The 11,609-nt window shown below is 44.9% G+C and overlaps 1 protein-coding gene across 1 annotated transcript; it reads right to left on the bottom strand.

Annotated features, from left to right (window-relative positions):
• Positions 1–10,205: 10,205 nt before the first annotated feature.
• Positions 10,206–11,476, bottom strand: LOC124696535 (transcription termination factor MTERF8, chloroplastic-like). The gene has a single exon (XM_047229250.1). The coding sequence runs from the start codon at positions 11,474–11,476 to the stop codon at positions 10,310–10,312; it is 1,167 nt and encodes a 388-aa protein (XP_047085206.1). The 3' UTR covers positions 10,206–10,309.
• Positions 11,477–11,609: the final 133 nt, after the last annotated feature.

The raw sequence follows: 11,609 nt of genomic DNA, 5'->3' as shown, positions 1-11,609 counted from the left end.
TTAGATGTTGTGAGTTAGTTAATTTGGAATGGAGGTTAACTACTAAGAAAACATAGTATTATTTTTAGGAGACAGATTCTTTAAAAGCTAGTAATCGCCCACGTGCAATGCATGTATCAACTAATAAGACAATTTTATGATCAATATATCTTATTCAGCTTCATGGTACTAGTATTGATGTGTACAAATAGCATGCATTGATGAACAACAAATATATATATAATCTGATTAGTTGCTTCGCACCACAGAATGCAAACAAGGAAACATAATGTTGTCGCTAATTGTACATGTGCAAGCCACGTTGCAGTTAATACATATTGTGCAATCATATATTTCAAGCTACTAAAATATGTGAACATATATACAGTTGTATCCAAATTCAAAGATTTTCGTCCAGTTCATATAATGAAAAGCTAATCATGTATACTATACAATTGATCACAACTACTACTAACTATTTCCTTTGGTTTCTTGTTTTCAAGATCGGTCATATAGTCAAAGCGCACCCAATCTTGATCCACGGCTCACTGCATAAATTATAAAACCCCCGATCCCATACCATACCAACGAGAGCTCACCATTGTACAAAAAAAAAACACAGAGCTCACTGGACCGTAGCGTCGTCTCCGCCCTCACGCCACTTGCCTCTGCTCTTTCGCCTCATCACATTCCTCGCTGCTATCAACAAATAATCACATCAGGCAGCATCATAAACATAACAAATCTGAACGATACAACAAGGCATGAAAGACATATATATTTGCTATCTGTTCATGCCACCAATTCCACAAGATAGAAACAGTCTTCAGTTTATTCTCATTCAACAATAAGCAGATTTCATGTAGCATTTTCAAAGCCGCTCGGAAGTTCAGTAGTTTCAGTCGAACCTCTTCCAACGGTAGTGCACGCCATCATTGTTTCACGTTATTGCATTTTAAGAAAAGCGGCTGGTCAGAAATTGGTATTGGGATCAGATAACCTATGATTCTAAAACTGAGGTGACATACTTGGATTCTGTTGCACATCAAGTCACGTTAGTGGCGGAGCTGCGCCTGGTGCTAGTGTGCTACAGGTACTGCAGCACAAGCCCAGCAGCTGCACTGTAATAAGTATGTTTGAAATTTCAAGGTTACAAACATGAAATCTCTAGGCGATTAGCATCCCTAAGCCAGTATTAGCGTCACACTTGGGCTGTTTTTTACTCCGCCCTTGAGTCACGTACCATAACAGTAGTATATGGTAGCAATGGCAGTACTTCCCAATCCAAAGCAACAGGAAAAGAGGGATCATTCAGTCGTTAGTTCTATGTCCCAGAAATAAGTTGCTCTATACTTATCCATAAGATCTGATAAAAACATGAAGATTATCCTGAATCTGCAAAGCTTTTTGACGGTGCATCATCCTTCTTACTGCCAACTTTTTTCACTCAACCTCCCAGTAGTTGTTGCAAGTCTGAGAGAAGGTTGAGCTTTTAAACTCAACCATCCCAAATCTAATCCAATATACTCCCTCGGTCCCATGAAGTTTGTCTTATATTTATCTAAATTTAGATATATCTAGACACTAAATAGTATCTAGATACATCCGAATTTTGACAAACCTTCGACATTTTTCATGGGACGGAGGGAGTAGAAAACATTTAGGAGGTATCACAGAAATATAATTGTGTGGGACTCCTGAAAACCATAAGTTGAACCAAATAATGCCTCTTACAAATAAAATACTTTTGCAACTTTAATCAGAAATTAATCCACAAAACTAATATCAGAAACACACAGGTAAGGTATATGAAACCCCAAGAACAAAGATCCTCTTTTCTAAGATAGAGAACAAGTTAGACTAGGGCAATCTATACCAATTAACTTGGCTACTGTTTTTCATATTAGCAAGATAATGAAAATGTAAGGTTGGAATCTTATGGAAATATATACTTGAATTTAATCATATTTAATTAATTTAAAACGTTTTTCATATTACGAACTTGTACTATGAAGTTTTGCATTTCTCAATTGGGTTCCAAACTTTGCTCATCACGAAAAACTTACCCTGCAGGACTGTCCAGCAATGTTAGAAATGACCGAAATGGTGAACATCCGCAAAGTTATTGAGTCCTTCTTCCTCGTGATGAAAGAGGACATCTATGTCCTGATCCGCATCCAATCATTAGTTGCACTGGTCACAGCGATGTTCTTTGTGATGTTCATCGTCGACTTTTACCGTTGCCGATCTCGCAGCTCGTTTTTGAACAAAGTCTTCAAGGCCGTGGATAGCCTGTCCGATCGGATAGTAGTGTATCTAATAGGGTCCATGCAAGCTGCATCTTTTGGTAATCAGATGTTCCCTGTGTGGGCCGTCGTGTTGGTGAGCCTCCGTGCCAGTCTCGGTTACCTATCCGGATACGGCATCCCGGACCAAAGTCGCCGGCTCTCAGAGTTGGGAAATGTGATCAAGTTCATGGGAGCCGGAGTCTTGACTGGCACCCGCGCCTTGCAGTTCACGAGACCCCTTTGGTCCCTGTGGGCCCTTCTGCTGCTGAAGAGCCTATACCGCTTTGTCGCACATGAGATGGCCATCAGATCGCTGTTGCATGGCCGGAACTCTGAGTTCATCCCAGAGTACATGCACAACCGTCCCCGTGACCGTGAACAGGGCGGTGGTGAGCAGGTCAATGGCCAGGACAGCAACAACGATAAAAATTACCTGGTTTGCGGAGAGTCCGATAAGAACATCATTTTGAAGAGGCCTAGTTATACTCTGCAGCTTGAGGGGGTTGAGAAGACGTCGCTGATCACACTGGACAAGATCTCGGGATGCAAGGAGCCGCTGCTAAGCTCCAGCAGCGGCGAGGGCGACAGATACAAGGATATCAGCGTGGCTTTCACACTGTCTAGGCTGCTTCGCTGTAGGTTTGAGGATGTGAACCTGCAAAGAGAAAGCATTGACAGTACACGAAATCTAATCAAATCAAAAATCATTGGTAGTCAAAAACAAACAGCAGCAGAGGCAGCGGCACAGACGGCAACTATTGACACGGTGGCGGCTGTTCAGGTGGCGAGAGAGGCAGAAACAATGGCAGCTTCAGCAATGGCTGTGGAGATAGAGATGCGCCAAATGGCAGGAGTGGCTGCAGTGGAGACAGAGACAGTGCCTGAAGCAGAAGCAGCGGGCATGGCGGATAATGTGTCTGTGCCAGAGACAGAAGGGATAGGTTTGGAACGGGAGAAGGCAGAGAAGGAGGGGGAGCGGGTATTCAAAATCCTGGAGTTAGAGCTTGCATTCACGAGAGACTACTTCCACACCCTCTACCCTCTGGTCTTCTGGAGCGGGCTTAGTTCTATGTTTTTCAGTCTCCTCCTGTCGATGGCAACCTTTGCTGTCGCCTTCTGGCTGGCTGTGGACATCCGAACAGTCTACCACCTAGAACCCGTGAATAAGGAGGACAATTTTATGCTCCACAGGAACGGAAGGAATGTTGATGTCTTAATCACTTGGTTGTTCATGGTCTTCATGATGTTTAAGGAGGTCTGGGAGATGGTCACGTACCTGCTGTCGAACTGGACAAGATTACTCCTCGTGTCCAAGTATGTGCAGAGCCGATCATGGTTCAGCTGGTTTTATCGTGATGGGCGTTTTATCAGATCATTTTACAACTCCAATATTGCTGAGGCATGGCATGGATGCATGGACCAGTACGACTTCTTGGAGTCCTGCAATTACAAGCCATTCTTTCGGAAAATAGCAAACGCCATTAGCCTGGGAAAGATGCCACAGGATTTAGATGGAAGAAAACGTGGTGAAGCTATCAAGGTCCCAAATTGTGTAAAGGCAGCAATCTTACAGGCGCTCCGCGACGTGAACCTCAACAACACTCAGCTGCCCAAAGAAATTCCATCGCTGAGTGGCGAAAGGTTTAAGCGGTACAGCTGGGCCTGCCGTGAGCTACACACATGCTCTCAGGTCATTCTGGTGTGGCACATTGCGACCAGCCTCTGCGAAATTGAACTTGCGCGAGAGTCTAAAATTGACATGGACAAACCTGGGTTCCTTCGCTCTACCTGGTCAGGCCTGAAGACATTCGCCACCTGCACTTCAAAGCCGCCGTACCTTGTCAACGAGAAAATCTCCGGTCAACTAGAGACTGATTACCACATTGCAATCAGCTTGTCCCGGTACTGTGCTTATCTGCAGGTTTTTATGTCTACACTGTTGCCAGATAGTTTCGTTGTGCCTGATTTGATCTTTGAGGAAACCTTGGCAGATGTTCGTAAGCAGCTCAAAGGTTGCAACTTGAGAAAGTGTAGCTATAGCAAACTCATTTCCATAGCGGAAGAAGCCGCGACGGACAATCTGGATAGGATTACAGACATGAACATAGTGCAGCAAGGTGCTACTCTTGGAAAGGCCCTGATCGACAACGAAGAGAACACAGAAGACCGTTGGAAGATTCTAGCTGAAGTGTGGGCTGACTTGCTTGTGCACATGGCCCCAAGTTGGAATGTAGCAGATCACAAACATCACCTCGAGTCGGGAGGCGAGTTCATAACCCTCATCTGGGCATTGCTTAGCCACTGTGGTATAGAGAAGAGCAGTCTTTGGGATAAGGATGAAACACCTGGAATAAATGCTCAAGTACGTCAGGAGAATAATGGTGAAACCAGCGGCAATCAGCATGGGACGGAGCAACAAGATTCTGAAACCAGTGCTCCAGTACATCAGGTGAATAATGGTGAAACCAGCAACAATCAGCCTGGGCCGGAGCAACAAGTATCTAAAACCAGTGCTCAAGTACCTCAGGAAAATAATGCTGAAACCAGCAACATTCAGCCTGGGCCAGAGCAACAAGAACCTGAAACCAATGCTCAAGTACCTCAGGAGAATGATGCTGAAACCAACGACATTGAGGAACTCGATGAGGATGGGACTGAGGGTGATGAAGAGCCCCTGGATTAAGAAAACAATGGTATATCTCCTCTCCGACCAGCTCCACAAATTAGCTTGACCCGCATGCTATATACTTCTTCTACCTGTATTTATTTTACCATGTCTAGATGCAGTATGCTAAAACTATGTTTTTTCTTCAGAATAAGAAGTGGCAATTTTACTGTAATTGATCTTGGAGCAAGCGAAGGAAGCAGCTTGGAGTCTTGGACAGGTTCAATACATCAGTTGGAACAATGGATCTGCACTTTCTAAATACTTGTGAAAAGCTCTAGTTTGGGCACCTAATTTATTGTATTTTATTGATTGCTGTGTATTAAACCTACACTTATTGGATAAGCTTAAATTGTGATTTATCTTGATATATCTTTTGCCATGCTTGCTGCATCAGATCGCAGCTGCAGGCTGGAAGTTGATGCTCTTGTTATTATTAATTAACTGCAAGGTTACCGTGTCATATATGCTAGCGTAATTGCAAAGATACTTTTTGGAGGAAAAATAGTGCTTCATTCATTTGCAAAAACAGAGTTTACACATTCTGTTACAATAAGCTCATTCAGAACATGAGGCTCCTGACCAAGCCAGGTATCATTTATCCCACTAGTAATCGTGCATGTGAACACACATGTTGACTAAAGTAAGGATAAATTAAGCATAACAGTATGAAGACAGTTAACTTAATTTTTGTGATGTGCTAATCCACAATTTATTAATCATCCTGCGTGCCATGGACAACATCCGCTACAAAGATTGATATGGCTAAGATGGACTTTATGGACTCAGATAAAAACATATAATGTCATTCGGTCTCATTATGTGCAACTTCTCACCATGTGTACCACAGAAATATTTTCCTTCAAAACCCACACAAGACCCTTAAAATGAAGGTACCACCCAAATATTTTTACTCTCTGTACTAAAAAAAACTGGTCAATTTTTTCTAGATAGGGACACATCTATAACTAAAATGTGTATATATATCTTTGTATCTAGACAAAGTTAAGCAGCTTTTCTTGGGAGGGAAGGAGTACTTCAAATCCCACACGACACCCATAAAATGAGTGAGTTCAAGGATATCATCTTTTTTTCCCTTCTAAAGTGTGACCAGGATAGGGCTACAGTTTTCAAGTAGAGCAAAAAAGTCCTAACAGGTACAAGAAAAAAGCAGACAGTTCCAGTCGTCACATGTATTTGGTGCTCAACATTAGAGCAATTTTGAACCTTGGATCAATGTGGTTAGGCGAGTGAGATGATGTGGATTGGCCCGACTGTATTTTTATATTAGCGGAGATGCTTAACTGCAACTAACCAATATTAAAACAATGAAGCATTTTTACTTATCATATAAGCTAAAAATCATTTAAAAGTAAAAGCCTTGCATATCTGAACTTAGTTGCACCGAGCTAAGCATGCCAGAAATCAGTGCACAAAAAAGTTGCATACCATAACTCTGCTGCATTGTGTTCATGAGGAAAAGAACACATAAGAGTTAGTAAGAAATATTACCATGAAGGCTTTCAAAGCGGGGAATAATCTTCATCGGGCCCTCCAGGCACAAGCTGTAGATGAATAGTGCAGATCAAAATGCAGCTATCATGCAAGTATGTTTCACTTGATTTGTGAGGGTTGCTAGACAGATAAGTATAGCAAATATACTGATCTGTGATTTCATATCAACAGAGACATAACTATATCTAATTTCACCTAAAATATAGATGCATCCGAAGGTAATGAATTTACCATCTAGGAGTTCTTACCAGGTGAAACTTGTGGGGTAGAGGATTGAGGTACAGTGAAATTCACACAGAGGGCTGCAACTTTCTTTTGTAGTTGGGCCATCTGTTGCTTCTTCTCGTCAGATAGTCCGGTGTATCACTCATGTCCACTTTACTTTTTGCGGCTCACGTTATTTACTTCAGGTCAATGATCACTACTTGCAAAGCTTGCTTCCATACAGGTCGCACCTGGTATAGAGGGAATAAAAGTCAGAAATCATGGTTAGATGGTCCATCAATAGAAGGAATTAGAAATGGCAAGAACAGGTAACAACAGGAAATGTACATCTTTAATATGGAGAACCCCTGATGGGTAAATGCTGAATGGCACTCCAAGTACATGCTAACAGTGCTGAAGATTAAAAATAGAACAGATTACCTTTTTTCGATAAAGGATGCTTTATTACTTCAGAAGCAATTACATCCAGCCTCTGCATAACCAGGATGCACACAGCCGTTTGTTGTCTCAAAGTGACCAAAGTTACATAAAACAAAAATAGGCGAAATACATATCGAACGATGAATCATATAACGCCTAAGAGCTAGGTGGAGCTTCTATCCGTAGACTATGCCACCCATGTAGGAAAAAGTACCCCTCGCCGTATCCTCCAACCGTGTACAGACCTCCGTAAACAGGTCCGGTTCTCCACCCGGAAGAGGTAACCACGAACGGAGAATACCTGTGCATCTGTAGATAACATGCGGCATGAACAGAGCTAATGACCAGTAGTTGAAAATGACAGAGCTACTTGATTCAACTAAAAGATAATTACACCCTACACAAAAATCGATGACGTAAGATCATTCCCAAAACATCGTGTGACCTAAGAGCATCCCCAGAAAAAGGTTAAAAGATGGATTGGTTCGGTCAAGGTGACACCCCTGCAGTTTTGAAATATGGTCAAGAAGATCTCCGTGGAGAAGGGAAATAAGATCTCCCATTTCTTTGGTGGAAACAGGAACCCGCCCGCTAGTTTTTCAGTTCCATCAGATAGATATTTTTTAGAAAATAAAACCTATTACCAAGTCAGCAACCCTTGTCATGTACTCAAGTATGCTGCTTTCATGCACCAAGTTTCCCCATCATCAGTTGATGTTTCTAGGGACAAACACAAATGCTTTCTTCTGGCCAAGAGTTGAATATAAATTAGTACTGATCAGAGTCAACTATTACACAATAGTGGCTTCACCGTTCGGAGTTATCAAACATATTGTCTATCACGCATGCAAAAGTTAATATAATGAAACCTAATCAGTAAATTGATTTTTCAGTCAAATGTTGCCTATTACATCAAACAAAAATCATGAATTGGATATTACATATAAAAAATAGACAGACAAAATCACGAATTGGAATGTTTCCTAATAAATCACTGTACTGATTATTATGGAAGCAGTGATCAAACTGTATATTATAAACATCGATGTACTGATTAGGTTCAATGGTCAGGGTGACTGTTTGGCGGGTCAAAGAATTCCGGCCAGTCGATCTGAACCAATATGTATTCTGAAATCTTAATCAATGCGTGGTAACAGGGTGATTATTACTCAACTATTTAGACAACCTGAACCCATATGTAACCTACAATCTGAACCAGTAGAGAAGTGGACACGATAAACCATTGTAAGAAAATTTGTATCATGAACACAACAATGCAACAGGGGAATAAATATTGATGAAACTAAAATGAAAACAGCAAGCCTACCTTGAGCTAGGGGAGGGAGCGGGTATGCCATCGGATAACATCGGATAACGTCGTGGAAGAGGAGGAGGCGGCTGCTACACCAATGGGGCGAGGACAGCGTTGTGAGCGAGCTGGCGGCGGCGATCAAGGGTCGAGCGCAGGGGCGCGCGAGGTGGAGCGGTGGAGCGGCAGCTGCGGCGTTGGAGGAGCCCGCATTCGGCAGCGGCGGCTATGGTGACGTTTGGGGGTGGCATAGCCGCGCGCTCTGTTTGAGGGATATGTGGGCTTTTTTCTTTTGTTATCATTTCATCGACCAAGTTGCGACCGGCCGACGGCGCGTGCGAGAACACCAGCTCCTCCACGGCAGGCGGGGGGAGGGGCGGGTAGGGACAACGAAATGGACTATGGCATCTGATGGGTTTTTTGCACGCCCGCCGACCATCTTCTTCTTCGTTCTTGGGGGAACAAGCGTGGTAGCCACCTACGCAGATGTCGCTGATGCTGGCCTCTTGGAGCCGGCCACCTTGCCATTCGCTGCGGGCTTCGGCTCCTTCGGCTTCGATGGCGTAGCATTGGATGTGGTCGACGCAGTGCTTGGGCGTGGAAAAGACCGGCCGGCGGAGGGAGGCGCTAGGGTTTGGGTCTGTTGCGCTCGATTTCATCGGGAGCTGTCCGGTGGGAGGGCAGGCGGGGGGCTGAAGGTGGCAGGAGGAGGGATCCATGACCAGGATTCGGCTGGCGTCCACGCGGTAGGAAACGATAAAGTGGTAGTTGGAGCTCGCGCGTGGACATTTGTTTTCGATACATCACCTTATATTTGCTTCATGGTGTAAAAATTTCAGGATTTTTTTTTTACATCTACATCATCAGCTGAAGCTGTTTTTCTGACCAAAGTGATGTATATGGTAGTTATTTTACATCTACATCATATGCTGGAGATGCTCTGAAACCATAAACAAATGACGGACATCATATATAGAACATAAGTTTAGTGGCCATGAAATGAGAAGAGCCATCACATAAGATGGAACGTATCAAACCAAACATCAAATTCCTGAACATTCATGAGGATCCAAGAGGTAAATTAACAGATGCCAGATCAGTGTTAGGCTTAATCCTGCCCTGCCCTCTCGATCAGGTGCAACATTGTTGTCTTAATCCTGAAACTTTGGAAACTATCCACTCATTTAGCAGTCAGGAGCAAGCAAGAGAAGTTTAGTCTTGTGTCTGACAATGTATGCAGCTAATATTTTTTCTTTTTTTTGCTAGCTTACCCTTCTATATTTTCCATAGAGATTGTTTTTGATGCAGTTGATTCAGTGCAACCTGAAGGAGCAAGGGTCGCTGCTGAAAAATAGGGACTATCACTCTAGAACAGAACCACAAAGTTTCTAGTCTCGGCAGCGTGACGACTTTATATATTGGAAAGAACCACAAAGACTTCAGATGGGTAGGAAAGAACCACAAAAAGACTTCAGATGGGTAGGAAAGAACCACAAATTAAGACTTCGGATGGGTAGTGGATAGAATAGGATATTAAGAATCAACACTCGTTTCATTACTCTGTAACATTTTTAACTCAAAATGTGTTGCAACAGTCGATCTAAAAAGTTTGAATTAGCAAAACCAGTTTAACTCCATACCAGACAAAGGAACCTGGAGAAGAGTAAATCATCTACCATGATTCCACAGTTCAATTGGCTATATGACGCTAATGGCAGCTGCTAAATTACAAAAGTAGATGATACAGAACAATAGAGCATGTGATGTGGGCTACCAATGGTGCAAATTGTTCTGTGAAGCGGTGTTAACTTAAAATCATGGATCATGACTTGATCATTATCATTCCTGGCAGGCACTGGATACATCAGCCTAATAATCCTGAATGATATTGTTCTTGTATTGGAAAAATCATGTGTCATGCGTGAATCCTTGGAATTTGATCTTACCCTCATACGCCTTGACAACATCTGGCACATCATCAGCATGCCTCAGTACATATCTGGTCGAGAAAACCGTGGAATTACCAAGCAATGCCTGGAGCAACTTGATATCTCTCTGGATCTTGCCCTCCTTCATCAACACGCTCAGCGCGGCGCACCTTGGCAGGATGCAATTCTCCAAGCTATAGGACAGAATCACAGGATGGGCGATAACATCGCTTACTCCAAGCTTGACCTCGTCCAGCAAAAACCGGAGCTTCCTTTTGATGTTGTCATCGGCGTAAAGAAACAGCATGGGCTGCGTCTTGAAGGCCTTGATCACCTCATCCTCCGACAGCCCGAAGCTCCGGAGCAATGCGAGCTTCTGCCGCCACGCGCCCCTCTTAAGGCCGCACATCGCGCGGAAGCAGTATAGGAAGCGCGAGTCCGAGATGGACATACCAATTGCCTTGAGTTCCTGGAAGATTTCGCAGATGCGGTCCGGCGACGTGAGGAGCACGCCCATCTGGATGACGAGGAGCTTGGAGATGGCGGCGTCGTCGAGGCCGCAGCGGCGGAGGGCGTCCACGGCGGGGCGCATGTTCCGGTCGACGTCCGCCATGAGGGCCCGGGGCACGCGGGAGAAGCCGCGGCGGAGCTGGTCGTCGCCGCCGATGACGCCGCGGAGGAACCGGATGGACGGGACGATGTTCTTGTCGAGGCTGCGCACGAGGAGGAACGGCGCGGTGGCGAGCTTGCGCGGCTCGAAGCGGAGGGAGGCGAAGAAGTCGAGCTTGGGGCGGAGGATCCGCTCGGGGTCGGTGACGAGGATGGACGGGGCGCTGCGCACCGTCCGGACGATGTCCGCGTCGGCGAAGCCGTAGTCTCTGAGGAGGGCGCGCACGGCGTCTGCCTTGTCGGGGGAAACGATGCGGATCCTTTGAGTGGTGGCCGTGGTGGCGGCGGCGGCGGGGGAGAGGCCGCAGGAGATGAGGTAGGAGACGGTGGTTGGGCAGAGGTCGGAGCTGGGTGCACGGGAGACGGCGGTTGAGGAGTAGCTGTGGGCGAGATGGATGGACTGGAGCTGGAGGAGGTTTGTAGCTTCGCCGGGGATGCGGAGGAGGAGCCGCCGCCGGCAGAAGGAGGAGGCGAACATGGTGGATGGTGGAGTGTAGTGTGGAGAGGGTTTCCACCTGCAGCTTTGTATCCACCTTCCATCCACATCCGACGGCACGCAGTGATTCACAGCCAAAAACCGAGGTTCCACAGCGAGGGCGGGCAGGGGAAAA

This window comes from Lolium rigidum, chromosome 3 (assembly GCF_022539505.1).
Source record: "Lolium rigidum isolate FL_2022 chromosome 3, APGP_CSIRO_Lrig_0.1, whole genome shotgun sequence".
Taxonomy (NCBI): Eukaryota; Viridiplantae; Streptophyta; class Magnoliopsida; order Poales; family Poaceae; genus Lolium; species Lolium rigidum.
This window is presented reverse-complemented; position numbering and strand designations above follow the sequence as displayed.